The following is a 27,760-nucleotide window of genomic DNA, read 5'->3' on the forward strand; positions in this document are numbered from 1 at the left end:
CCGTGGGAAGTCCTGCTCTCCCAGAGAGCCCTTAGGAATTAGTCATAGCCCTGTTACATCGGCTTTGGGCATTTATCTCCCTTTAAGGTGGCTGCAAAACGCTGCGTGTTTCGTTCTGGGCTGCTGGAGGGGCGGGATAGCTGTGAATTTGTTATCTGCGAGTGATAACAAATACCGGGCATTTCTGAGTGCTAAACCCGAGCCCTAAAGTTGATGATGGGATCAGAGATGCTCCTTCCAGAGAGTGCAGAAACTCAGCGGGCAGGCAGTGCTCCCAGCAAGGCTGAGAGCCCACGGTGCCCCTCACCGTCCTCATTGTGACGAAAAAAGCAGAGTTTTAATCTTTCTAGTAATTTATTCAGGCTCAGGAACCGTGAGTGAAACACGGTTGGATAGACAGAGGTTCATCTGCTCTGCTTCTCCAGGGAGTTCTTCTCCTATATTGGGGTGGCTGTAAGGACCTTGGTCCGTGCTTTTCCTGCTCCCTCTGTCTCTGGGGCTGGGTCTTCCACAGCAGCGTGGAAAACTGAGAACGTGGAGCTTTTCCACACTAATCTTTGGAAATTATTTCAGCGGCAGTTCCCAGGGAAGTTTCATTGGCAGAAGGCACCGGACCCGGTGCGACCCCGCCGGGTCCCGCATCCCGGGGCTGGCCGCCCCAGAGGGAGCAGAGGTGGAGGATCGCTGCTCGCAGGCTTTCTGTCCCCGCTGCCGGGCTCTTTTCCCGTGTGCAGTCTCCCTGCAATGCCCTGGCCAGCAACAGAGGGAAGCAGCAATCCAGCGAACGCCCGAGCCGGCTCTGAGTGCGCCTCTCCCAGTGAACGCCGGCAAATCCCTCCGGCAAACCTGGATCCCAGCACCAACCCCCTGGTTTGCACATTTTGGTCTCTTTTCCTCTAGAAACCTGCAATAAATCCAGTGCAGGTCCCTCCCGAGCTGTGCCAGCCGTGCCAAGCATCCACCACTGTCTCCCTTCCACATCGAAGCAGAAGGGATGGAGATTTCCTTGCTGGACCCTTCCCTGGGCGAGGAGATCTCCACTTTAATAAGTAGTTTGGGGTCTCTGGAGGTGCTAATTAATCCTCCTGGTGGACTCTGGCTGGAGGACTCTTGCTGGAAGAAGTCAAGGATGATAGCCCAGGTCTTCCCTTTGGTGTGGGGAGCTGGTGACAGCAGGGAGCTGACACAGGGCAGAGGCAGAAGAGGCTCCAGACTGGGTGGGGCAGGGAGCTGAACCTGGGCTGTGGCTGGTCGTGAACTCAGCCCCAGGTGCCATTTACTCATCCTTGGGAACGGGAATTGCACCCAAGCCATCAGGAATGCTTCCAGAGCAATGCAGAATTAGGCTCTAAGGCTCTTCCCTGTTTAATTTTGATGCGCACAAAGAGCTCCCACTGCTTCCCACCAGGTGTCTTTTCCTTCTGCAGGGCCTCACCACCACAGAGCTTTCCCAGCTTCCCAAATGTGAATGTCTCCACCATTCCCTGCATAACAGGGCTCTAAATGGCACCTCCTTCCAGAGGGGATTTCACCAGCACCAGGCAAAATTTGGGGAACCCTATTTGTAAGTAAATTGGTCGGTAAATTCTTTACCAACCCAGGTGCCCGGTGCCAGGCTGTCACTCTTGCTGCAGAGGCACTTTCCCAGGAGGAGCAGGGATCAGAGCAGCAGGGATGTGCCTTGACAGCACCACCGACTCCAGCTTCCCTTTGTGCCGCCTAGCTCAGAGCTCAAACACGAGAAGAGGCTGGCCTGGCTTTGCACACTCAGCCTGTGCTTTGAAAGAGTGAAAGGGAACTTCCAAAACGCCCTTAAAATAGTCAGATTTCTTTCCTTTTGAAAACGAGAGCAGCCACGTGGTTAGAGCTGGTGTCACCCGTGATGACCACACAGCCGGGGCGGTGCGGAGGTGCTTTCTCCTCTGGAGGAAAAGGCCTGGCTACTTCCTGAAGCTGCTCTGGGCCAGGGAAAGCAGCATGGAAGAAGGGTAAGGCCACCAGCAGTCACCTGCATCTGTTCTAGGCTTTTCCTCCTCTCAAAGCTGCCCTGTAGTCCTTTCATTTCTCTGTGTGTCACACGTGTGATGAGGAGGGACGGGAGGACACCAGGCTCTGCCTGTTAGCTGTCCCTGGCATGGGACCTGTGGGGAATGAGCCCTCCTGTGCCCTCCTGTGCCCTCCTGTGCCCTCCTGTGCCGTGGGAATTCCTCCAGGCAGGGTGGCTGCGGATGCTGTGTTTTGTAGAAATCAGCTCACGGGATCTGCTGACGGGGAAAGCTTCCCTGCTTTCATTTTAACTCCCTCCCCTGCAGCCACCCGGTCTCCAGCTGAGTCAGAGGGGCCCGGGCCACCCCGAGCATCCCTCACTCAGAGAGCTCGGCTCGGCAGCTCAAGCCCAAAAAGCAGGAAGTTTCGGGTTTTCACTATGAGATGTCGCGGCTGGGACGGGACGCTGACACCAGCGGGGGTGAAAGGGGCAGCCAGATGTGCCTGGGGCGTATCCGAGTCAGCCAGGGCAGGGGAGAGGTCCTGCTGCTTCCAGGGAGTGGGTGAGGGAGCAGGAAGATGGTTGCCCATCGAGGCAGCACGAGGCTCAAGATGGCTCCGTGCAACCTCCGGCTCCGGCTGCTGGGTCCGAGAGGTTCTGGGCACACAGGGAGAGCTGGGCTGGGCTGCTTTCCTTCCATGCCGGAGAGAGGCCAAGAATCCTTGTGCAGGGGCGAGGGGAATGGACTGGACTGAGCATGGCTCTGGTTGTGACTGTGCAGCAGCATCCAGGAGGCTTTGGCTGAAAAACGGGTTCATTCCACTGAGCTTGGGTCACCCCTGCCTGCTGCCCTGGCCTGCACTGCTGGGGGTGTGGGCACTGTCCCCCATGATGGCCCATGGGGGTGTCCTGTGTGTCCCCAAGGTGGCTCTGGGGGGCTCTGGTCCTGTGTGTCCCCCATGAGGGACACTGGGGTCTCTGGTCCTGTGTGTCTCCCTGTGATGGGCCCTGGGGGTCCCTGGTCCTGTGTGTCCCCACGATGGCTCTGGAGTTTCTGGTCCTGTGTGTCCCCCACAATGGCCTTGGGGGTCTCTGGTCCTGTGTGTCCCCCACGAGGGGCCCTGAGGGGTCTCTGGTCCTGTGTGTCCCCATGATGGCCCTGGGGGTCTCTGGTCCAGTGTGTCCCCCACAATGGCCTTGGGGGTCCCTGGTCCTGTGTGTCCCCCACAAGGGGCTCTGAGGGGTCTCTGGTCACGTGTGTCCCCCATGAAAAACCCTGGGGATGCCAGTCCTGTGTTTCCCTCACGATGAATCCTGGGGGTCTCTGGTCTTGGGAGTCCCTCACGAGGGGCCCTGAGGGGTCTCTGGTCCTGTGTGTCCCCCATGAGGGGCCCTGAGGGGTCTCTGGTCCCTGATGTGCTTCTGGGAGCGAGTTGGGATTGAGGAATTCCTGCTCTTGGCTGGCTGATTTGCTGGAGTGAGATGGCACGGCACAGCGTGGCACGGCACGGCACGGCATGGCATGCTGGCAGTGCTAACCCTGCTGTTTCCCTTTGCCCCCAGAGTGATTTATCCCCTGTCAGACTCCCCCGCTCTGAAGATGTCCCAGTCGTCCGCAGCTGACGAAGGCACCACGTTCGAGCACCTCTGGAGCACGCTGTAAGTGGGGTGTGAGCGTTCCCCATGGGGGTGTTCGGAGGCAGCTGTGGCTCTTTGGTGGCTCTATGCCAAAGGCAAATTTCCTTTCGCATCCTCTGCTTTCCACAGACGCCTTTGCCACCTGACAAATTCTGCTCCCAGGTCCCAGACTCTCTGCCCAGGGATTCCTTTTGCCAAACAGCACGGCACTGTCTGTCTCATGGGTAGCTTCCTCCTGGATGCAGAGCTCCACGGCATCATGGGGATGGTGTCAGGGCCAGAGCAGAGCTCCCCTCAAGCTGGGACCCTTAATTCCAAAATTAAACATCTTCCAGCCCCACCAAGACATTTGTAACTCTTCTGGCCCTTAGGCCTCATGCCCTAATCCAGCAAGGGAGAAGGACTGTGCTTCATTTTGTCTTCTTCCTCCCTTGGTCCCCTCATGTGAAGACATCCCAGGGGGACAGATATGCTGGAGCAGCTGGGTGGATGCAAAATTTCCTATATTTCTGCTTGCTTTACCTGCCAGGTAAAGCCTGCTCTGCCATGTGGAAATAAAAGCAGAGGATGGAGGAAGAAGTTGGGAAAGGGACACGGTCTGAGGGGACAGCGAGTTGCTGGTAGGGGGGTGGTAGGGGTGGCACAGGCTGCGTTGGAGAGCTGGGGAGATGACTGTGCCCTCACCTTCTCCTCAGGGAGCCAGACAGCACCTACTTCGACCTCCCTCCAGCCAACCCCACCGGCAGCAACGAGGTCTCCAACCGCACAGAGGTCACGATGGACGTGTTCCAGATGAGAGGCATGACTGACTCGGTGATGGTGAGTGTGCTCAGACAGCAGGAACGGGGACCTGCACCAGGCACAGACTTGATTTCCCTGCAGGGGTGGGCTGGGGGCTCTGGGGGAGGCTCTGGGGTGTTTGCTGGTCCGTAAACCGAGCCCAGCCTTGCTGGTGCAGCACTGCTGGCACTGGCACAGGGTCTGGTCACCTGTAATCGATGGCACAGGGCTCTGGTGCAGGGTCTGGTCACCTGTAATCTCAGGGGTCAATAAAACCGTGACTATTTATTGTTGGGTAACATCAGTGCAGGCAGCAGCGGGGGCTCAGAGCTCTGGGGGAGTACCAGGACAGGAGCCGAGCGTCATTCGCTCCGGGACAAACGGTGTGGAGTAAAAGCCGTTTGTGAGCTGCTGCGGGGGCAGAGCTGCCGGAGGGGCGCGCCGTGCTCCCAGCTCTGCTCCCACCACAGCCGCAGCTCCGTGCCGCTGCCCGTCCTGCGAGAAGCCTTTGCTTCTGCCTAAGACAAAGTCTTGGAAAAGCATCGCGGGCGCGCGAGACATCCCGGCCGCTTGCGCGTGTTCGGTGGCTCCCGGGAGCATCCCTGAGGCTGCCCTGGCTCTCTGCTGCATCTCCCTGCGGAGAGACGCTGTTTCCCTCCAGAAAGCCGCCGTTTCCCTCGCCGACAGCTTGCCTCCCCTCCCCCAGCCCCTTTTCCCTCGCTTTCCGCTCGTTTTCCCTCCCTTCCCCGGCCTTTCACAGCGGGCAGGGGCTGGGCAGAGCGCTGCTAATCGGGGCTGTGCCCCTCGCTGAGCGAGCCCTCGCCTTTCCCCTCGCTCCCGCTGCAGCCTAAGCCGAGCCCGGCGGGGCCGGAGCAGCCTGGCGGGCATGACAAGAAGTGCTCTGGTAACGGGATGCCAGCGGCCTGAGGGAAAGGCGAGAGAGGGGAGAAGCTGCGCAGGGTCCGTGCTGATTCCCGCTGCTCGTGGCGCGCAGTGGTGCCAGAGTGGTGCTGGTGCTCTGTGGCTGCGAGCATGTCACCCCAATGCTCTGCCAGGCATCTATCCCTATCTGTTCCTGCCTATCCCTCTAGATATCCATCCATCCATCCATCCATCCATCCATCCATCCATCCACACATCCATCCACACATCCATCCATCCATCCATCCATCCATCCATCCATCCATCCTCACCATGGATGCGTATCTGTCCATCCAGATAGAGACAGCTCCGTATCTCCCAGACACGGAGCTCTCACAGAGTCACTGCACTGCCTGCTCAGGGCAAGGGTGGGCACCTCCGTGTGCTGGTGACAGGTGCCAGCCCAGCAGGTCTCCAGCCCCGTGCGGCTGGAAGAAGCTTTTGAGAGCGGGATGCGGGCAGGTTTGGTGGTGGAGCTGGACCCCTGCTCTCCCTGCAGTGGGAATGGTTGGTATCGCCCAGTCCATCACTGGGCAAGCTGGGGCCTGCCCTGTGCTTTAATGAATAGTCATGAGGGACAGAAGGGGTGGGCCCCGTTTTGTTGTTGGATGCAGCGAGTTGACAGAACTAAGGGAGATGAAAAAAGCAAAAAAGCCAACAGACGGCGGCACACGGGTGGCCGGCGCAGCATCCCTGGCGCTGCCTGCCCGGCCCCGCTCCCGCGCTCCTTCGTCCCACCCGCCACCCCACCCCGGCCACCGCCCCGACCCCATGACTCCCGTGGCAGGAGGCTTCCCGGTGCTCCGTGAACCCCAAGACAACTAAAATGCTCTACATCAGCGACCCGATGCAGCATTACACCACGGTAGGTGCTGCTTGCTGTGGGCGGGGGTTGCCTTGATGCTCTGCTTAGAATTATCCTCTACCGCTGGGGCACCTGCTCTGGCTCTGCCTGCCCAGCCTGGCTGCTGCTGCCCAGGATGCTCAGGGGTTGTCCCAGCGCACGCCCATCCCCATGCTGCAGCTGCACGGAGGAGCTGGGGCTGGTCCAGCCCCGCTCATGAGCCACGAGCCGTGTTGGTGCAGGATGCTGCAGCCTCAGTGATCGGTCACTGTTCCTCTTGCTTTGCCCCATCTGGTGCTTGCAGAGCCCAAGGTGTGATTTGAGCCTCAGGTGCCAGGGGTGCAGGCTCACCTACCTGTGTGTACCCAGGTGGGAGGGATGTCAGCTGGAGCATCCATCCGAGGAACACCTGGAGGTGCTTGACCTCCCCAGCCAAGCCCACACCACACTCCTGCCTCCCCTGGCAGGCTTCCTTTCCCTGGTGGGGATCCCTGGGAGGGTCGAGCGGGTGAAGCAGGACCTGTGCTGCAGGTAATACATTCCCAGCCCTGTCCTCAAGCACTGAGGTTGTTTCCTTAGGGAAAGGGGGTTGTGTCTGTCCCTGGCATTCGGAACAGTCCAGCACAGGCACAGAGGCAGTTGGAGATAGAAGGAAATCACTTCATTCCTGGTTTTTACCTTAAGTGTGTTGGTACCAAGCCCATGTGTCCCGTTGTCGGGGCTGTTCCGTGGGAGGTCGTTGCTGCAGTTGTGTGAATAGTTATTCCTGTGTGTGTAGGTACATATTTACAGACACACACACACACACACACACACCTGCCTTCGATTGGTCTTTTAGGGAAATGTTTCCATAATGTCATCAATTTTGAACAGCAAGTCCATCGTTTTGCCCTGCAAACGATGCACCTGACTCTGGATGTCTATGCCAGCAGATTCCCAAAGCCCAAGCACTCAGGATGCTGCCTCTTGCTTTGTGCTAAGGCAGCCCAGCTCAGGGCAGCCAGCCTGGCTGGCAGAGGTGATACCCTGGGTCTCCTATCTCATCATTCTTCCTGAGGGAAGGTTTCCTCCCATGCAGAGCTCAGGATGCTCCACTCTGTGGTGGGTCCCCATTCACTTGCCCATTTACAGCCACAGGCTTCAGCCATGAATGGTCCTGGCTCTCAGCATGAGAGCAAAACAGCTCAGTCCTGATACTCCTGGATCATCTGGGCTGTGTGCAGCCCCATTCTGCAGCAATCCCTTTTCCCTTGCTGCTGTTCTCATGGTTGATCCCTGAGCTTTGCCTGTGCCACCTCACTGCTCCCCACGGCAGCTGCATTTCCCAGTTGGATGGCAAGAGCTTTCCTAACGTGCCTGTTTTGCCAGAGTTTCTCATAAGTTTTTCTCCAGGTGAAGCCTGGATTAAGGAAAGCTTGGCTTGTCTTCGGCTGGGCTATTTATAGAGCGGCAAAGAGGAATAGAGGGATTTAGGCACATATTTTAGGGGAGAAAATGGTTGGATGTGTAAAAGCAAGCCAGATCTTGTTCAGCATTCCTCCAGTTAGTCACAGGCTCCAACGACCTTGTGAGAGATGCAGGCAACAGGAGAACTTCCCTGGAGAAGGATGATTGCCTTTAAACCATTCCACATCGTAGAGGGTTGGGTGAGGTTGGGATCCCAAGTTAAAACACGTCTCCTGATTCCTGAGCCGTGAGCCTTGCTGCCCTTTGGAGAAGGCTGAGCCTGCTGGCTGTGCCTATGGCTGCTTCCACAGCTCCTGGCTTCCCAGAGCTGCCCCAGTGGGTGCTGGGGACAGGGACGGGACAGTCCCTGCCAGGCATGAGGGCAGTCAAGGGGGGCTGTGTCGCTGCTCCAGTGCAGGGAGCGAGGATGACGCACGGCGATGCACTGGACACTGCGCGTGGTCACCAGCACTGCCACTGCCTCGGGGCTGCAGGGTGAGAGCAACCCCTGAGCAACTCGGGAATTGCAGATTTCTGGGGGAAAAAACCATTCCACTTGCTCTGAGAAACAGTTGTATTTGAGTCTGATTTTCCAATGAAATGCTAAGGTCGCTTTAGCCACACGGCTCTTGGGAATGTCGCTGTGCTTGGGCTGTGCCTGCGGGTAAAGGAGCTGCCAGCTCCTATTGGAAGAATCTGAGAGTAATTGGTCAGAGGAGGAATAAGGAAAAAATTGTAAAAAGTCATGATTTGGTCCAACAGGTCTGGAATAAGAGCCAGGACCTGCCTAAGTGGGTCCGTTTGCCCTGTGACTTTCCTGCAGTGCGCTGCATCGCAGCCGCGTGCTTTGTAGGTTTGAGGTTTCCCCCAAATTAGAGCAGCATCGGGCCCTGGGAGCAAACATCCCGCTGGGAAACCAGCTACAAATCACTGCTCGGGGCTGGCTGGCTCAGGGCAGCACTCCCGGGAGCGGTGTGTAGGTGTGTGTCTGTGACCAGCGAGCACACGAGGGACAGCTCGGAATACAGGACGGCCGCTCGGTATCGCCGTCGCGATGGAGCGATGTCATCGCCAGGGACTGCTGCTCTCCTTGGCAGGGTGGCCTCACCGAGCTGTGACACTCTGGCTGCTGGAAGGGACACCGTGGAGAAGAGCCCTGCGTGCAGGACAGGGCTGTCACTCCCTGCCTGCAGAGGGACATTTCCCACACCTGAGCAAACCCCACAACATCCCTGCCCTCTCGCCGCTGTCAGAAGCGTGGCTTCCCCAAGGCAGGTGCGCTAGAAATCCGGGATTGTGGCACCTCGCTGCCTCCAGCGAGGATGGAGCAGCTCGAGGGGGGTGATTTAAGCACACGGAGTTTATCCCTCACACAAGTGGTGACCTGTCGGAAAACCCGAGCCACCCAGACCAGCTCTTTTGGCTCCCCTCCTGCACGCTGGCCCTTTAAGGAGGCTGTAACAGGACACCCCAGCCCTGGAGAAAGGTGGCTGAGGTTTCCCTGTCTCTAAACTGGCTGGTGTTTTCTTTTTTCCCTCCTCCCCTTTTCCCTTCCTCCAGTCCCAGTTCAATTTGCTGAACAACAGCATGGATCAGAGCATCGGCAGCAGAGCAGCCTCCACCAGCCCCTACAGCTCCGAGCACACCTCCAATGTCCCAACGCACTCGCCCTACTCGCAGCCCAGCTCTACCTTCGACGCCATGTCCCCGGCTCCCGTCATCCCCTCCAACACCGACTACCCTGGTCCCCACCACTTCGAGGTGACCTTCCAGCAGTCCAGCACCGCCAAGTCAGCCACCTGGACAGTAAGTTTCGTGTCTTCTACCTTGGCAAGGGAGATGCTCAGCACCACCGGCCGCGTCCTCCCCGCCGACACCCAGCGCGGCGGCGGTGGGGAGGCTCTCACGGGGCAGCTGCGGGATGCAGCCCCCACTGATGGGGACTTCACCGGCGCAGGCGGTGGCCCTGGGAAGCAAAGCGTGCTGGAAACATCGGCGCTTGCTTTCCAGGGGGTTTCTCCCAAAGGGCTGTGAAGCACAGCGGCTGGGATGTCACTTCTCCCGCCTCAATTCCCTAAACTGTGGGTAAATGTCCTCCGAAAAGAAATGTCCTGGGGAAGTACCTGCCTTGTTCTCACGGTGCTTCCCGGCGTATTTGCCAGCGGGTGCTGTCAGAGACGAGGCTCGTGTCTCCCAGCTTCTCTGTAAGTGCCTGCTTGTCATTTACAGTCCTTCTCCATCCCGTACTAGACGAGTAATGTAATCCCTGCAAGTCACAGCAAATAAGAGAGCGGGCTTTTAAGCGCAGTAGGTTTTGATGCACAGAGGGATGGCTGCACAGCTCCGTGCTGTCTGCTCGGGAGCCGGGATGCAGCTTTGGTCCACGGCTGCTCCGACCGCCCTCCTGCAGCCCGGCACAGGAGAGCTCTGCGAGCAGGGACCCAGGGACCGGGCAGAGCGCTCGGGGGCTGCTTTGCTTTTTGTGGCAAAAGGTGCTAAATTCGCATCCTTGCTACTGGCTCAGCGCAGCGTTTTTAAGGAGAACCAGCACTTGTGGCCGGTGCCGGAGGCATTCCCACAGCGGGTGCCTCTGGAGTACCGGGGAGAGCCGCTCACCACGCTTGAGCCGGGCGGGTTTTCTCCTCCGGGAAGCACTGGCAGAGCAGGAAGGTTGGGGCGGGACGACTGACACACCGCAGCAGCAGCAGTTTCCTCCGGGGCTGCGGTTTGACACTGTCATGGAACGGGCAGAGCAGCCCAGCGATGTTTAAGCCCCGGGCGTAATAATGACCTTTGTTTGCGGAAGGTGACGTGTTTAATTGCCAAGACGGTCCTTCCTGCGGGAGACAGAAAGCATCCTTGGATGCTGTCGTGCAGGGACACCCCGGGCAGCGGCCGGCGAGATGCTCCCGGTTGTCCTGGGGAGGATGCAGGAGGGGACGGGCTCCGGTAGCGGCCGCAGCGCTGGGGCTGTGTCCTGCGGAAGCCAGTGGGTGTGTGGAGTGGGAAAGCAGCAGCGAGCCGGCAGCGGTCGGGCGGCTGAACGCAGCCGAATTCCCGGCTGGTGCAGCCCAGCAGCTTCCCCGCAGCCGGTGGCTGCAGCTTCACACGCACGGGGGGCTTGGGGCAGCGCCGTGGTTAAACAGGACTTGCCCTCGTAGGGGTGGTAAAGTCTCCACTCTTTCCACTGTCTTTCCTTGCGGGATGTTGCTCAGGGATGCATTTCATTAGGAACTGAATAAACCAGAGGTCCTCGGGCAGGATGTGACTCCAGCCCACTCCTATCCCTCCTGGGGGATAACTCAGTTACAGGTAAAGCTGCACAGGGAAGGGAGGCATTCCCGTGCCACTCACGCGTCCCAATGGAAACCGAAACAAGGCGCTGCAGGGTGTCTTGTCCCGACATGCAGGGATGGGGACCAGAACGTGTCCGATGCTCGTTTGTTTGCCACTGTCCCCAGCTACGAGTGCCGGGGGATGGCTTTGGGATGGAGCAGACGCAGCGCAGCAGGGCTCCCCTCCTGAAAGCCATCCCATTCCCCTGGGATCTTTCCACGGTTCTAACTAAAGGGAGTTCAGGCTGTCCCTCATCACACTGTGCTCCTAGAACTGCCGTGTCCCACTGGGAGCTCCTGTCCTCACCAGGACAGCATATGGCTGTTTTTCCCAGGCCTTTGAGGGAGATCAGGGCAGGCACACGATGCCAGGAGAGCAGCTGGACCCGGGAGCTGCCCAGAGAGCACGCTCATTCTAGAAGTGGCTGGGAGCATCCGGGGAGGATGCGCCCACCAGCCGGGGCTGGGAGCCATGGCTGCAAGGAGGGGTCTTAGGAAGGGTCCACAGTGAGGATGTGAGTGCCTGAAGTGACTTTAACACTTGGGAAGGCAGTGAGAGGTGTGTGGCCCTCTGAGCCACCATGCCGGGGTGGCTGCATCCCCCAGAGCAGGTTGGCTGCAGGGCCAGTGCCCACCTGTGCTGGAGCTGAGCCTTGTGGGCAGCAGCAGTGGGTTGGCAGCATCTGGCACCCTGGAAAGCACAGGGGACGTTTCATTTGAAGCAGTGATTCCTGCAGGATTGCCAAGGTGGGTGCAGTGTGTCCGGCTTGCCACGGTGCCATGTGAGGAATGGTCCTGCTGCGGTGACAGCTGGTGTCACTCCATGTCCTCCTGGCTGGGGCTGTCACAGGCATGGTCAGTGCTGGAAGATGAGATTGCTGCCTTCCTCCCACTCACCGTGAGCTCTGCAGCGCCGCTGCCACACCTGAGAGTTCGTCCTGGTTTAACGGGGAAAGGAGCTCAGCAAAACAAATGTGCCCCATGCTGTCAGTGAACACACAAATAATGCTGGATGGGACAGCGTGAGCCTCCACAGGAGGTGGGAGCACACATGGAAGATAAGGAAAAGCCATTGGCAGATGCAGGCACTTGGGAAGGGAAGGTAAATGTCCGGTCAGTAGGGCTGGGGACAGAGAGGGACATGTGACAGCGCAGTGATGGTCACACCAAGCACAGCAGCACCGACTGTCCCGGTGCTCTGCAGGACACGTGTGGTTTGGGGCAGCACTTGGGAAGAACCAACCCAGCCTGTTCCTCCTGCAGAAGCCTCATGGCTTTTGATACGCTGAGCTTCGCTGTGCCCAATAATTTATGCCAGGATGGTTGATCAATTTCCACCAAGCATTGACCACAAGCTCGGCAGAGCCAACATGCTGAGCAGAAATTTGGAGCTTCCTGCACTGGAAGGAGTCTCAGCTGAAGGTTTCCTGCAGTCTGGGGTTGAATCATGGAGGATCTGGCCACGGAGGAATGGACAGCTGGTGAGCAGGCAGTGCCAAAGCAAATGGTTTGTGTGAGTCACCTTGTCAAACGATTCAGCATCATTTTTTGATATAATCATGAGCTTTGGCTGATGGAAGTGTGTAGCCCAATGGCCTCCTGGTTTTGAAGGGTTTGGACTTGAATCCCTCTGGAACATGTGGCATTATCCATTCTCCCTCACTTAGGAGAGGAGGCTCCTAAGGACCAGGTGAGCTGGCCACTCTGGGCAAGTGAGCTGGACAAGTGCTTGCTCTGCAGGGCTGGGCAAGCCAGTGTCACCCAGGGGAGCAAAGTGTCCCCAGGCCCTGACACACACACAGTGCTCCTGTCCGCACTTCAAACCTTCTGCTGACAGAACAGACATGGCTTGGGAGGGAGATGCGAAGAAGATGAACGATTTGGAACAGATGCCTTGTAGAGCAACACCAGAGAAATGTTCTGCATGGAAGTTACCCCCAAGAAGAGCAAGGGGGCTCAATCGTGGTGTGTCCAGGAGATGGTTCCTGATAGCAGCCAGCTCTTTAATCTAATAGCAAAAGACATAATGAGATCCAACACTTGGAAGCTGAAGCCAGGCAAATTCAGACTAGAAACAAGGTGAAATATTTTTTTTTAGCAGTGAGGATAATTAACCATAGGAACAATTTACCAAGGAATGTACCCAAAGAATCCCAGCTCCTGAAGGATTCAAATGAGGAGTCTGCATATCTCTCCAGAGATAAGATGTGCTTTAGCAGAAACCTTTGACTCAATGCAGGAGGAGAAGGAAGGGGTCTGAGGGCAGCACTGTGGGCAATGGGACCGGAGCATCATCAGCCGCTCTCTCTTGCCTCAAAACGCTGATTTTCTAATTTTAGAAAAGAGGTGAACGGAGAAAGGTGAAGCCTTGGGACTGACTGAGGTGTGCCCTCGCAGAGGGACTCTGGGCAGTGGTGGGTGACACTGTCTGTCCCAACCCCTGGGCTGAGCACTGCGCGTCACCACCAGCTCTGGACGGCAGCAGCCGCGCCGGTCCGTGCTGTGAGAAGCCCTCCAGGCTGCTGCCACCTCCCTTTTCATTTTTAATGGCCTTCTTATCGCAGAGAGCAACGGCCAGATGCCGAAAATAAGGTTTTCCCTGTGGGTTGGAAGCCCCCCTCTGGCAGGCTGCTGCGGCGGGGCGGGCCGAGGACCGGGAGCTGCGGCACGGCAAGACGGGGCACGCCGGCATCCTGCCCGCCCGCCGGGGCCACCGGGGCTGCGCTGCCCGGAGCTGCCCGGACACGCTGCAGCCGCAGCCGATCGCGGCGGTTTTCTCGCCGCAGCCCCTCGCCACGCCAGCCAGCTGGTAACTGACGGATAATTAGGATTTTTCTCAAGTCGGGCTGGCGGCGGAGCGGGGCTCCCTCCCCGCCGGACGCTGTCACATGTGCCGGAGCTGCAGAGGTGTTAATGGGGTCTTTGGCCTCCCGCGGCCGGGCTGCAAAGGGACGTGGGGGCTCGGGGCCGTGGTGCGGGGGAGCTGCCCGGGCTCACACGGAGCCCCTGGAGCCGGGGGGAGACGGACAAGCCCCCGAGCTGAGCAGGCAGGGCGGTCTCTGACACAGGCAAGGAGGGTCCGAACCGCACCCAGGCTCTTGTTGCTGTTTCGGGGAGCAAACAGCCTGCGAGGGAAAGGCTGGACAGGTCCACAGCCAAGGAGAGCTGCTCCTGCTGCCATGGACAGCAAACCAGTCTGCTTCCCAGTGCTCGGCCAGTGGGAGATGGCAGTGCGGAACTGGTTCCACTTGCTTGATAGATCTTGCAGCTGGAGCACGGGCACTGGGGAGCTGAAATGATTTCTCTGTCCCAACTGAATGAGGAGGATGGGAGTAATTGGTGTGGTGGGAGGCAGGCTCTCCCTTGCTGGTCACTGTCTGAGGCTTGTTGGGGTAGAGGCAGATATAAAGAGGAGGGGAAAACCTTCAGGAGCATCTACAGTCCAAGAGATCCCTCTGCAAACTCTCTCTGGCACTTTCCCATATCCCAGGGAGGTTGCTGTCCAACAGCCGTGGCCTGGAGATGATCAGGGGCCACACACCCTGAGGACGCTCTGAGTGTGCAGATGAGCGTGGGTATTTTGCCATGCCAGAAGTAGGAAAGCAACCTCGGCACCAGCCTTCTCTGGAACCCATCGAAGCCAACCCACTGGAGGCTTTCCACCAGCTTTCTCAGGGTGTGGATGAGGCTCCAGGAGCTCCAGACACAACGGAATTAAGAAAAAAAGGCAAAGGAATTCAGTGTGTGATGTTCCAACACGATCCCGCTATCAGCTCCATTATCTTGAACGTGTCTGGTATGCACAGGTCAAGGGAATGGCTTCCTGGCAATGCTGCTCCATCGGGAAGGCAGGAGAGGTGGAAGAGAGTTGGGAGCCCTGATCTCTGGTGCATGAGAGGGGGAAAGGATGCTGGTGTGCCCTTGGCAAACCCACTCACTCCCCATGCCCACTCAGGCAGTAGCTGAGAGAGAGCAGAGGAGCAGCCCCTCCTCCATGGCACAGCCCTCCTGGGATGCTCCAGAGCCTGTGGTTTCCCCTGAACCCTGCTTTAGCTGTGCTGGTTTTCATATTTCATTCCCAGCAGCAATTCCCAAGACCAGCAGCAATTCCCTTCCCTTCCCTTCCCTTCCCTTCCCTTCCCGCCCGCTCCCTGCATCCTTGGCAGTGTGAAGTAACCTCCTTGCTGGATTTGTGGCTTCCTTTATGGGTGGGAGAGAAGGGGTTTGCTTGGTCAGGGGATCTGAGCATCTACCACACAGAGGGAGTCAGACCTACAAGAAGAGATTAAACCCCAGAAGTGCCAGCGCTGGCTCAGCAGTGACTGAGAGAGATCCCAGCTGGAAGTTATTTTAAGGATGTGCTCACTGGAAGGCAGGGAGAGGACTCCTTTGCGGGTGAACCAAGGGATTTTAATTAGCAGTAATGGCATGCTAATTAAGGTAGAAGAATGCAGGCTGGAGCACTGGTAGCCTCCCTGTGCTGCTCTAGCGGGGGCCCTGAGACCTCAGTGGTCTGTAGGGCTGGGGGACCTGTGGGTGACAGAGGTCCCCTGCAGCTGATGATGGCTGGGGTGATCAGGGGGGCTCTGCTGGGTGCCTTGAGACCCCCTGTCCTGGGCACAGCTGGTGGTGGCTTGGTGTCACCCCAAGGCATCGCTGCCATGGTGCGGGGACCGCAGGCACAGGGAGGCGGGTGTTCCTTATGGCCATCACCACCATGGTGCAGGGACTGAAGGGAGACAGAGGTGGGTGTTAGGGCATCCCTTAGGGCCATCACCTCAATCCATCACCACCACGGTGCAGGGACTGGAGGCACAGGGAGGTGGGTTTTGGGGCATCCTTTATGGCCATCACCTCAATCCCTCACCACCACGGTGCAGGGACTGGAGGCACAGGGAGGTGGGTGTTAGGGCATCCCTTAGGGCCATCACCTCAATCCATCGCCACCACGGTGCAGGGAATGGAGACATGGAGAGATGGGTTTTGGGGCATCCCTTATGGCCATCGCCCCAATCCATCACCACTGTGGTGCAGGGACTGGAGATAGGGGTACCAGGGTACCTCTTACAGCCATGCCCAGGGCAGTATCCCCACTGCCCAGCCCACCTGTGTGCTGGACAGGTACCTCAGGCCCTGCCGGACACTCCCCTCTCCTCTCAAGCACCAGTCATACTCAAACCCGGCTCGTAGTAAATGAGCAACAAAGTAGCTTGGGAAGGAATTTCCAGCTCAGTGAGGAGTTTACAGGCCAGTGATTAAAAAATGGCTATTAAAAAAAAATTAGCTGTGCCGCCGGCACGTCTTCCAGGATCTGCCGTAACAGATTCGTCCGAGCCGGTTAACGGTATTTGCGGTTTGCAAGATGCTACATGTCTGGGGAAGATGACAGACACGTTATTATCACCTCTCGGCTGCGATCTGCCCCAACCTGTCCCAGGATGCAGCTCCGCAGCTGCTTGCTGGGGAGTGCAAGGAAATTAGCAGCCGGAGGCGGCACTTTTCTTCTCTCTGCCTTGCCAGGCCAGTGGCTTTATTGGGGATCCATTGACTGCAGTCCTGGACACGTCTTGAGTAGAGCTAATGAGAAGCCTGGAATGTAGGAGAAGAAGAGGAGGAGGAGGAGGTGGCTGGTAGGGAGGAGGGGGGGAGGATTTGTGGAAAAAGCAATTGTTGAGCAAATCATTTCCTTCAAGAGGGAAAGGAGGCCTTGGCTGCACCTTCCCCAACAGGCAAGTCTAGACGCTTCGGTGTCAACAGTTGACGATAAATAAGATTTTATCAGCTCCAAGTCTGTTGGGACACATCCTCCTAGCGGTTCTGCTGCCCAGGAAGGGCTGGGCAAGATGGACTTCGCCAGGAGGTCTTTCCAGGCAGAGGATTCAGGTTATTTTTGGTGTGAGGCTGTCAGCATCCATGAGGAAAACCACCTCTCCCTGCTCATTCTCTGCGTGGGGTGGCAGCGCTGGTGGCCTGTGGAACCATCCCCTGATCCTGTCTCAGGGTGGGCAGTGATGGATGCTGAGACTCCACGTCAACTCTGCATCCACGAGCCACTGGGGCATTCACTCAGTGGACTCTTGTGGTGTCCAGAACATTTCCATGGGGCGGCAGCACTGGGATAACCATGGTGAAGCCTCACAGTGGCCGGTGCCACCATGGGGTGACTTGTTTGTGTCCTGTTCCATCTGGCACTGGTGCAGCACAGCCTCGTCTCACCCAAAAAGCAGCTGCGTTTCAAACACATCCAGAGACCTTCTGTGGTACCAAGCTCTTGGGGACACAGAACTTAGAGCTGATAGGCTGCTAGGGGTTAAATAATTTGGCTTTTCCATTTTTTGGCTTGTTCCTAGAGCTCTGGACAGACAGCACTGGCAGGGAAGGGACAGAGACAGATCTGCCATTGCAGTATCAGCCCAGAAGTTGAGGGTGACACTGGAAGCTGCAGGAAACCCCAGAGGAATACAGGTTCTGTGTGTTCCATAGGCTCCAGAGAGACTGTCAGTGCTGCTGCTGCTGCTCTGTGCTGGTTGGAGCAATCCAGCACCCACAAGCCACAGAAACCTGTTGTGTTCCTCAAACGCACAGTGACACCCAGTAACAGACACTCTCCGGTGCTTTCCAGGAACAGAGATGGACCTTAGTCCTAATGTAAGCACAGAGACAGACACCAGCAGTCCCCAGGGCAGAGCAGGGTCTGGAGACACAGGCAGGAGTTGCCCAGGGCAGAACACACCCAGGCTCCTTTGTAGGTCTGAAAGGAATCCTGGAGCTGAGGTCTGGATGTACCAGGAAGGTGTACAGGTGCCCCAAAATGTTGTTCCTACACCCAACAGCAAGCTGGCAGCAGCCCAAGTGACCTGAGCTTCGGCTGTGACCCAGCTGCCACATGTGGCCAGTGCTGAGAGGTCAGTTTGTCCAAACACTGCAGAGTGGGGAGGATGTGAGTGAACAGACCGAGGTTGCCCCCAGTGCAGGTGGCAGGAGCACGACCGTGGCACACAGAGAGCCGAAGCAGCGAGGCGGCCACGCTGGTCTGGGTTACATCCCAGCATTTTGATCTCTGGGTTCTGCTCTGCCACTGCCTCACATCACACTCGAGCAGCATGTGGTGCCTGTGGTCCCTGCAGGGTGCTGTGCAGGGTATGGCTGTGCTGGGAGGTACCAGGGCCTCAGGTGATGCAGCACAGCCCAGCAGAGATGTGCATGGCGGGTAATTAGCAAATACAGATAACGGAGGAGAGAGGTGCCTGCCCAGGGACACTGCTCAGCACAGGTTTTGCTGTCCCCTACAGAGAGTGTGCATAGCCAAGCTGGGGATGCAGCACAGCTGGGGCTGCAGAACCTCCTGGGATCCCAAAACCACGATGCTGGTTGTCCTGGTGGCCATGAGCAGCCTGGGTCTGTGGGACCGGGAGCGCTCGGCTGGAGATGCGGCACAGGACGGCTCCACACCGAGAGGAATCAGGAGCGCGGCCGCCCAGGGCACAGCCTGGACTTTTCTTGCCCAGAATTATCAGCAGGGAGTTCCTTAAAAGAATAGTTTGTTATTGTGGAGGGATCTTTGAAGGCGATCCCGGAGCTGTTGGGACACGATAAGGTTATCAGCGGAGGCAAGTCTGCGCGGAGCGGCCGCCTTCCCCTGCAGGGCATCCCTCTGCTATTTAACAGAGATTTATCCATGTCATAACATGGTATAATGAGAGAATTTGTTACCAAAGAACTTGCCATAATGCACCTCTGCTCTTCCAGAGCAGTTATAGTTCCCAGGCATGTTGAGGGCTGCCCGGGAATGTCTACATGAAAAGATCCTTTGACAGGAGTTGTCAGTATTTTAACACCTGGCAAGCAAGAGCCCCCTCCAAATAACCCTTGTTTTGCCACAGTGGCTCCTCTAGACGAGGGCATTAAACCCCATCGTGGTGGGCGAGTGGGTTCCGTGGGCTGCAGCCACGTGGGAGTTTCCTCTCTGGCCAGGCAGAGCAGAGTCACCACATTCTGAGTGGAGCCTGCGCTTCCAACTCAGGCCTGATCCCTGAGAATCCCTGCTGGGGGTGCAGGGTCACACCCAAGAAGCTAGCCTGGCCATGGAGGCAAGGTGTAGCCAGCATCCTGAGGTATAAGTGCAAAATTTGGGGATTTCAGTAGAAGTTGGTGTTTCCAAGCATCCTCTCTGGTTGGGCAAGTCCAAGTGCCTACAAAAATAAGGATTAATTCTTGCTGTCAGGTTCAAGTTTGTGTTACACCTCTCGGTCACCACCCTCCAGTGACCGCAGCACCTTCCTGCTCCCCCCAGCACCGAGCAGGTTCTGATCTCGGGACACCCACGACACCCCATTGTTGTGCCTCCAGGAGCCGGTACCAGCCCAGTGCTGGAGGAGCTGCAGGAACTGCTGCTGTTTGCCTTGGTGGAGCCTCTGACCTTTATGTCTTCCCAGAACTTCCCCAGAGACCACCCAAATGAGACAAACCTGGAAATGCTTTATGTTGTTTGCCCTGTCCCAGTCCTGGTGGTGGGAGCACCTCGCTCATCCACAGGCAGATCCGCTCCTGCAGCCAGGGCAGGGGGACTGGGACACACAAATCCTTCCTGCCTGATCCACAGCTGCACTGGAACATGCTCATGGCCAGGAAAAGTGGGGACTGAGCCATCCATGTCAGCCCTTGAACACCCCCCAGCCCTGTGCTGAGCCTCTGTTACGGGCAGCCCCAGCTCAGGAACCCCCCGCCGGCGGGAGAGCAGAGCCTCCCCTGGGCACACCTGTATTTGGATGGCTTGGGACAAGCTTTAACATCCCCACAAACACTCTGCACGGTGGTATTTTTTTGGCACTGGGCACTGTGTTGTGGGGATGAGATAAAATACCTGGAGCGGGAACATGCCCTGCCATGCAGAGACGGGCTGCTCCGAGCACAGGGGTGGGCTGGTGTATAGCAAACACATTCCTTGCGAGATGGAAAACAGCGTGGCACAGATGGGGTGGAAGGGAATTGCACATCCCCACACATGGGCAGTTCCTGGAAGGTGAAGGACAAGTTCTCCTTCCCCAGCCCAGCTCTGAAGGGGCACACGCTGCAGCCTCCAGAGCTTCCCCCATCCAAGGGCCTTGTGAGAGAAGTTTGCCGCTGAGCAAACCCCACTGTGCCCTCACAGGGAAGAATTTGGTGGCCACAAACCATTTTCTACTCAGCAGTGACTGTGGGCACTGCCTCCAGCTGCCACAGAGCATCCTCCTCCCACGGCCAGCCCGGGCAGTGGTCCCCATCATGTCCCCACCCTGTCCCTTCCATGAACCACTGCTGCTGCAAAGGATGGAGTCAGGATCAGGACAAACCCATCTGTGTCAGAATGAAACTCCCAGGTCCTGCCTAATGAGCTGTGACACTGCTAAGGACATCAAGCACGATTTCCTCAGGCTGTGATGCGCCAGTGCCCTCGGTGCTCCCAGCCCTTGGTCAGGAGCCATGTGTGAGAGCAGATTTGGGAATGTTTTCAAAATGGGCTGAGCGATGCACGAACGAGGGCTTTGCTGGTTTTCCGTGAGATTCCCTCTGCCTCAGTGCAGCGGTGACCCAGCTCTGCCAGAGCCCTTGCCCATCTGGGAAACCCTTCCCAGCCCGAGGAGGTGGCTGTATCTGGTTTATGTGGAAAGCAGATACCACATAGTGTGGGTGAAATGATCAGATTTCAGTATTTCCAGGGGAAAGGGAAGAGAAGGAACCCTGCCTTTACACCAGAGCAGCAGAGGAAGCCGAGGGTGGCCAGGGGAGCACCCTCCACCCCACCAGTGATGCTCACCTGAGGGATGTCTCCTCTTTCCCAGTACTCCCCGCTGCTGAAGAAGCTCTACTGTCAGATCGCCAAGACATGCCCCATCCAGATCAAGGTGTCCACCTCGCCGCCCCCGGGCACCATCATCCGGGCCATGCCCGTCTACAAGAAGGCAGAGCACGTCACCGAGGTGGTGAAGCGCTGCCCCAACCATGAGCTCGGCCGCGACTTCAACGACGGTGAGGGCTCCGAGCTGCCCGCATGGCCTGGGGGGCCGTGTGTCCCTCGTGTCACAGCCCTCGTGTGCGCAGGGTGAGCCCCCCGGGCAGCCACAGCTCTAACTGGAGGTTTGCCTTGCAGGCCAGTCAGCCCCTGCCAGCCACCTGATCCGGGTGGAAGGCAACAACCTGTCCCAGTACGTGGATGACCCGGTGACGGGACGGCAGAGCGTGATGGTGCCCTACGAGCCCCCGCAGGTACCCGGCTGCTCGCGGCGGGGGGAGGGACCGGCTGCTGCCTCCGTGGTTTGGGTTGCTTGGCACGGGGCAAAGGGTCCAAGTGCCCCCCTTGCCCTGGCAAATCTCAGACCACTCACTGCTCGCCCCTGGCAGCGCTGGCAGCTACACTCCAGCACCTGCAGCTCCCCGCCCTGTGAAGCATCCCAGAGCAGCCTGGTCTTGGGAAGTGGGGTGTAATGGGATACCCCCTCCAGCCCTGCCCTGGGTGCCCCCACAGTCCTGGTTCAGTCCCCTCTTTCCAGCCGGGACCATTCCCACACCATCGCTGGCGTTCCCCTGCTCATCCTGCCAAGGCACCAGCCCTGTGCCAGAGGGTCCAGCCCTGATTCCTCACTCCCCGGGGGTCCCAGCCTGCCACCCCTCCTCTTCTTCACTCCCCGGGGGTCCCACCCTGCCACCCCTCCTCTTCTTCACTCCCCGGGGGTCCCAGCCTGCCCCCCCTCCTCTTCTTCACTCCCCGGGGGTCCCAGCCTGCCTCCCCTCCTCTTCTTCACTCCCCGGGGGTCCCAGCCTGCCCCCCCTCCTCTTCTTCACTCCCCGGGGGTCCCAGCCTGCCTCCCCTCCTCTTCTTCACTCCCCGGGGGGTGCCAGCCTGCCTCCCCCCATCACTTCCCGCTCAGCACCTGCTCTCCCCTCTCGGGCAGGTGGGGACCGAGTTCACCACCATCCTGTACAACTTCATGTGCAACAGCAGCTGCGTGGGAGGGATGAACAGGAGGCCCATCCTCATCATCATCACCCTGGAGACGAGAGAGTGAGTGGCTGTGGGAGCAGGGATGGGCATCCCTCCCACCGCGGGAGGGCTGGGGAAGGAACCCTGCCCTGCAGGGAGCACCCCCAGGGAACGGGATGGGGCAGCCCCAGCTCGCTGCACGGGAATGCTCCCTTCTGCCAGCTTGGAAAAGGGCTGGCACGGAGGGACCAGGGACCCAGCCCAGCAGCTGGAGCCTTCCTCTGCCCCATGCGCGCCTCTTCCCCAGGAGCCAGCTGCTGAGGGGCTCTGCTGCTCCCTGGTCTGGTTTCTGCCTGGGCTGAGTCCCAGCGCCCTTCCCGAGCGGCAGCAGGGCCGCTGATTGCTCTGCTCTCCCAGCGGCCAGGTCCTGGGGAGGAGATCCTTCGAGGGGCGGATCTGTGCCTGTCCCGGCAGGGACCGGAAAGCCGACGAGGATCATTTCCGAGAGCAGCAAGCCCTGAACGAGAGCGCGGCCAAGAACGGCAACGCCAACAAGCGCAGTGAGTCCCCTGACAGGGGGCGGGGGGCTCAGGGCACCCAAAGTCCCTGCACTCCCGAAGTTTGGGCTCAAATCCACACTCAGGGGTGATGCTTTGACCTTTCCCCACTAAATCTCACACATCGGACCCCCTTGCAGAGCCCAAAGATGCCTGTGCACGGCTCCCACGGCCAGATACATTTATTCATTATTGACAATAACAAAGGGACGCTCCCATGCCAGGCCGCAAGGGAATGGTTTCAGCATCCTGCACGGCTTGAGGTGCTCCCTGCCATGTCCTGTCTCCCAGGACTCCACCAATTCTCTTCCCTTCTCCTTTCCAGCGTTCAAGCAGAGCCCCCAGGGCATCCCAGCGCTGGGCACCGGCATTAAGAAACGGAGGCACGGGGAGGAGGAGATGTACTACGTGCCCGTAAGTGTGGCTGAGCTGCAACGGGGTCAGAACTCGGCTTGGGACAGCGCTGGCACCGTCCCCTCTGCCAGAAGCATCCTGGGGAAGAGATGTCGGGCAGGTTGGGGCTGCACGGGCTCCTGTAGGACAGCAGAGGCCTTGAATAGGAGCAAAAGCATGCACGGGTGCACATGTCCAAGGGATTCCTGCATCCCGAGCAGTCCCTGGCCACAGTGACAGTCTGTCTGGGTGGAAAAAGGGAGCATAAGGTGGGATGGGAGTAAAGCAAAGTCCTGGTCTTGTTCCCTCCTCCAGGTGCGAGGCCGGGAGAACTTTGAGATCCTGATGAAGATAAAGGAGAGCCTGGAGCTGGTGGACCTGGTCCCGCAGCAGCTGGTGGATTCCTACCGGCAGCAGCAGCAGCAGCTCCTGCAGAGGCAGTGAGTCCTGCCACAGCCCCCGAGACCTCCAAAGTCCCTGAAACCCTCACAGCCAGAGACCCTCACAGTCCCTGAGACCCCCAAAGTCCCTGAGACCCTCACAGCCAGAGACCCTCACAGTCCCTGAGACCCCCAAAGTCCCTGAGACCCTCACAGCCAGAGACCCTCACAGTCCCTGAGACCCCCAAAGTCCCTGAGACCCTCACAGCCAGAGACCCTCACAGTCCCTGAGACCCCCAAAGTCCCTGACACCCCCCACAGTCCCTGAGACTCCCCCAGTCCCCCAGGCCCCTGCAGCCCCTTGAGACACCCATGGTCCTTGAGACCTCTCCTGTCACTGAGACCACCCACAGTCCCTAAGATCCCCACAGTTACTGAGACCCCCACAGTCCCCCCAGAGCCCTGCAGCCCCTTGAGACCCCCGCAGCTCCTTGAGACCCCCACAGCCCCTGAGCACCCTTGGCAGGGAGGTCTGATGGGCTGGAGTGGAGCTCCAGGCCAGAGCAGGGCAGCTCCATCCCAGTCTGACCAGCGTGTTCCCTCCCGGAACAGGAGCCAGCTGCAGACACCTTCCTCCTACGGCCCTGTCCTTTCCCCCATGAATAAAGTCCACGGCGGAGGAATCAACAAGCTGCCCTCTGTGAACCAGCTGGTGGGGCAGCCTGCCCAGCACAGCTCTGGCTCTGCACCCAGCCTGGGCCCCATGGGTACGTCCTCCATCGCCAGGCCGGGCACGGGGCTCTCCCTGCCCAGGCAGTGCAGGGTTATCAGGTCTGGGTGGTATCTAAGGGGTGCATTTGTTGCCACTGCCCAGGACCCGGAATGCTGAACAGCCACCCCATGCAGCCCAACGGAGAAATGAACGGGGGCCACTCGTCCCAGTCCATGGTGTCCGGGTCACACTGCACCCCCCCGCCACCCTACAACCCCGACCCCAGCCTCGTCAGGTAAGGAAGGTGCCCGGTGCCCTGTCTGTCTTGTCCTCTGCTCCTTGCTGTGTCCCTCGCTCTAACCTTCCCATCTGTCTGGCAACTGGTCAACTGGCCACTGGCCCCAACTGAGAAATCACTGCTCCGCAATCACAGACTGTTCCTCTCACCTCAGCCACCAAAGCCCAGCTACCGACCAGTCAGAAACCCCCACTGCCCTCATGCAGCTCCCTGGGAATCCACCCCTGATCAATCAGAAATTAAATACATCCAAATGAGGGTCTTGCCCTACATGTCCACTGGCATGTAGCTTCGTGAGCTTCCCCCTTCCCCTTCCGTCCAGCAACACCTGGAAATGGGTCCATGTGGCTTATTATCATCAGGAATGCATTAACAGCTCTGCAGATTTTTAAAGTTTTGGCCTTTAAAAAGACCATGGATGTTTTCACAGACCCTGGGCCAGCATCTGCATAGGGCAGAACCCGGGGCATGCCCTGATCCCCCTCCCCAGTAGCTGGAGCTCCCTCGTATTATGAGTTCCTGAGCCAAAATCTCAGACAATCAGGAGAAAAACATCTGTAGTTTAAGGAATGAACATAACCCCACACTTGGCTTTGACCTTAGTGGCAGTGGAGTTCTCCACGTCCCCCACCTGACACGGTCTGTCCCACAGAGATGGGACACAGCTGTTGTTCATGAGAACTTAATGCCACTTTATTTTCCAAACTTTCTCTGCAGTTTTTTAACAGGATTGGGGTGTCCAAACTGCATCGACTATTTCACCTCACAAGGGTTACAGAATATTTACCACCTGCAGAACCTATCCATAGAGGTAAATGCTTTGGGGAGATCTGTTCTTACCACTTGTTTCCAGCAGCTGTTGGTCTGAAAAGCAAAACCAAAACTGTTTTGGAGGAAGGGAAACCTGTGCCCCAACCCCTCACACAGAACATGTGCTCCCAGGATTGATGCCTCTCATTCCTGCCCCCTTGGTGGTCCTTCAGAGGTAGCGATAGCTCAGGCCTTGGTAGAAACCACAACCAGTCTCAGCTGCTTCCTCCAGACTCTCAGAAACAGCAGAGATCAAAGATCCCGGGGCCTGAGCTCAGGGAGATTTTCCACCTAACACAGAGAATACAGCTGAGGTGCTCAGAGGGACACCCCAAATCCCACTGAGCCAGCAGGGACACCCCACTGCAGTTCAGGGAGGTTTAACCTGGTCTCACCTCTTCCCCTGCTAATCTTTAAGATGAAAGAGGCTGAAATAAAGGAGTTGAGCCCAGGGCATTTTTATTAATGGAAGCTTGGAATGAAATAGCCCAGGTCAGGCAAAAGCTGTCAGAAAAAGCATGGAAGGGATGCTGGAAGTACCTGTGTGTGTCTAGAGCATCAGCCTCTGCTGCTGCCACACTGCTGGTATCAGGGGTGGCACCTGAGCCAGGGCTTCCCCAGCCCATCAGGGGAACAAGAAAAAGGAAAACAAAAAAAAATCCTGAACCCTTTGAGCCGTGGCAAGCCCTGTAAATCCTGGAGTTGGTGTTTTTGCTGAGACAGAGCTCCTGCCCAACCCCATTTTGCCCCAGGCAGGCGTAGCAGTGTCTCTACCTGGCAGCTACAACATCCTGCAGGAGAGATGATGATTTGTCACTGGTGGCTGGGGCCAGTTGTGTAACCTGAGCCTGGTTTTGGACCATTTGCTGAACTAACTCTGTGACCGTCTGTCAGCTGTCCAAGAAAATGTTTAGGAATGGCCAAAACCTGTGTCAGGGCAGAGCTGTGTGTCTGAGTCGGCGTTTGTAGCTACTAATTGCGTACTCGCTGTCTGCTCCAGTTAACGCTCCCGTGAGTCTCTGTGGCATTAACGTGGATCCCCGGCAGCTCCCTGCTGTGCTGGTCTCTGTGCTGGCACAGCTCCCCTGTCTGAGGTCACCCACCTCTCCTGGCTTTGCGAGAGCCGCTGTCACCCACACCTCAGTGCTCGAGGCAGGTGCCATTCCAGCCTCCCGGGCCAGGACCAGAGCAGAAGCAGTCCCAAGTGCACAGGCACAAGGATGCTCCACACGCTGCTCTGCCACCTGTCTCCAAGGGGAACGTTCCCTTCCTTCCCTCCCACATCTGTTTGATATGAACCCCTGCCAAAACAACAACAAAAAGTCTCCAACCTGCAAAGCTGCAGTGGAGTAACTGGGTTACAAACGAGAAATAACCCAGGGGATGATGGACCCATGGCCATGGTGGGAGGTCCGTTGGGCATCGTGCCCATGTGTCCCCCCAAAAGCACGACCTGGGGGTCCAGGGCTCACTCCTGCTGGTACAGTCACACCTCTGGCGGCCGTGCCTCAGCGGTGCTGTCCTTGCAGGATCTCGGAGCACTGAAGATCCCGGAGCAGTACCGGATGATCATCTGGCGGGGCCTGCAGGAGCTCAAACAGAGCCACGACTACGGGGCCCAGCAGCTGATCCGCTCCAGCAGCAACGCCTCCACCATCTCCATCGGCAGCTCGGGCGAGCTGCAGCGGCAGCGGGTGATGGAGGCCGTGCACTTCCGCGTGCGCCACACCATCACCATCCCCAACCGCGGCGCGGCCGACGACTGGGCCGACTTCGGCTTCGACCTCCCGGACTGCAAATCCCGCAAACAGTCCATAAAGGAGGAGTTCACGGAGGGAGAGATCAACTGAGGGGCTCCAGAGGTGTGAGACACCAGGGGGGTGACAAACTCCCCCCCCTTGAAATGTATTTGCAGCCTTGCGCACCTGGAGAAGTTTAATTTTGTTATCCAGGGGAACTGCAGGCCCTGAGCCAGGCAGGAGGCGCCTGCCCTGAGGAGGAAACTGGAGGTGAGGAGGAGGAAGAAAAGGAGGAGGGCAGCCGAGCCAGCTCAGCAACCAGAGCAGGATTTCTGCCTGCCCGTGACACCGGGGGCACGGGCCGGTTTGTGTTTTCCTGGAGCATCCCTGCCTCCAGCAGTGTAAGGATGGCACGTTCTTCTCATCCCTGCTCATCGTCCGTGTTCTCCGTGGTGTCCCAAACTGAGAGGGCTTTGTCACTGCGACACGGACTCAGCCCTGACCTGTGCAGGCATCGCCAGGGACTGGTGTGAAGCCACATCCTGCTTTTCCATGGACTGCCAAAAGCACCCCTTCCCTCAGCCCTCTGTAGAGCCAGAAAGAACCTGTTTGTCCGTTCCCAATGTGTTCTTGTACTTAAAGGTTGGTGTATATAAACAGAATGTACATACAGTAAACTCATTGTGCTGTAAGGAGAGAGAAAGATTTATTTTCATGTAAGCTATAAAAATTGATACTGACTCCTGAGACACTGCAGTGTCAAGTAAATTAATTTCAGGTTGTAGCATGTAAACATGCAGCGAATCCTGTCTCCAGCCTTATCTATTCAAAACTCAGTTTTTTTCCTCCTCTGAATCTCTTGCATGCAGTTGTGGAGGAGGGGGAAAGCCAGTGATTGTCCTGGGAGGTCAGAGGTCTGGATAATCCCTCCCTGCTCCCTTGGAGAGTTTTGTTGACAGG

At 57.9% G+C, this 27,760-nt stretch overlaps 1 protein-coding gene across 2 annotated transcripts; it reads left to right on the top strand.

Annotated features, from left to right (window-relative positions):
- Positions 1-1,899: 1,899 nt before the first annotated feature.
- Positions 1,900-27,492, top strand: TP73 (tumor protein p73). Of its 2 annotated transcripts, XM_048326037.1 has the most exons (14): positions 1,900-1,988; positions 3,551-3,646; positions 4,321-4,444; positions 9,177-9,422; positions 20,773-20,959; positions 21,081-21,196; positions 21,883-21,992; positions 22,329-22,471; positions 22,794-22,882; positions 23,177-23,301; positions 23,854-24,008; positions 24,116-24,248; positions 24,969-25,062; positions 26,591-27,492. In XM_048326037.1, the coding sequence occupies exons 1-14, from the start codon at positions 1,978-1,980 to the stop codon at positions 26,909-26,911; spliced, it is 1,950 nt and encodes a 649-aa protein (XP_048181994.1). In that variant the 5' UTR covers positions 1,900-1,977; the 3' UTR covers positions 26,912-27,492. The 2 variants fall into 2 exon arrangements, with proteins under 2 accessions (XP_048181994.1, XP_048181992.1); XM_048326035.1 differs by lacking the exon at positions 24,969-25,062 and having other exon boundaries at positions 1,912-1,988; positions 26,591-26,702.
- Positions 27,493-27,760: the final 268 nt, after the last annotated feature.

This window comes from Corvus hawaiiensis, chromosome 22 (genome assembly GCF_020740725.1).
Source record: "Corvus hawaiiensis isolate bCorHaw1 chromosome 22, bCorHaw1.pri.cur, whole genome shotgun sequence".
NCBI classification, from domain to species: Eukaryota; Metazoa; Chordata; class Aves; order Passeriformes; family Corvidae; genus Corvus; species Corvus hawaiiensis.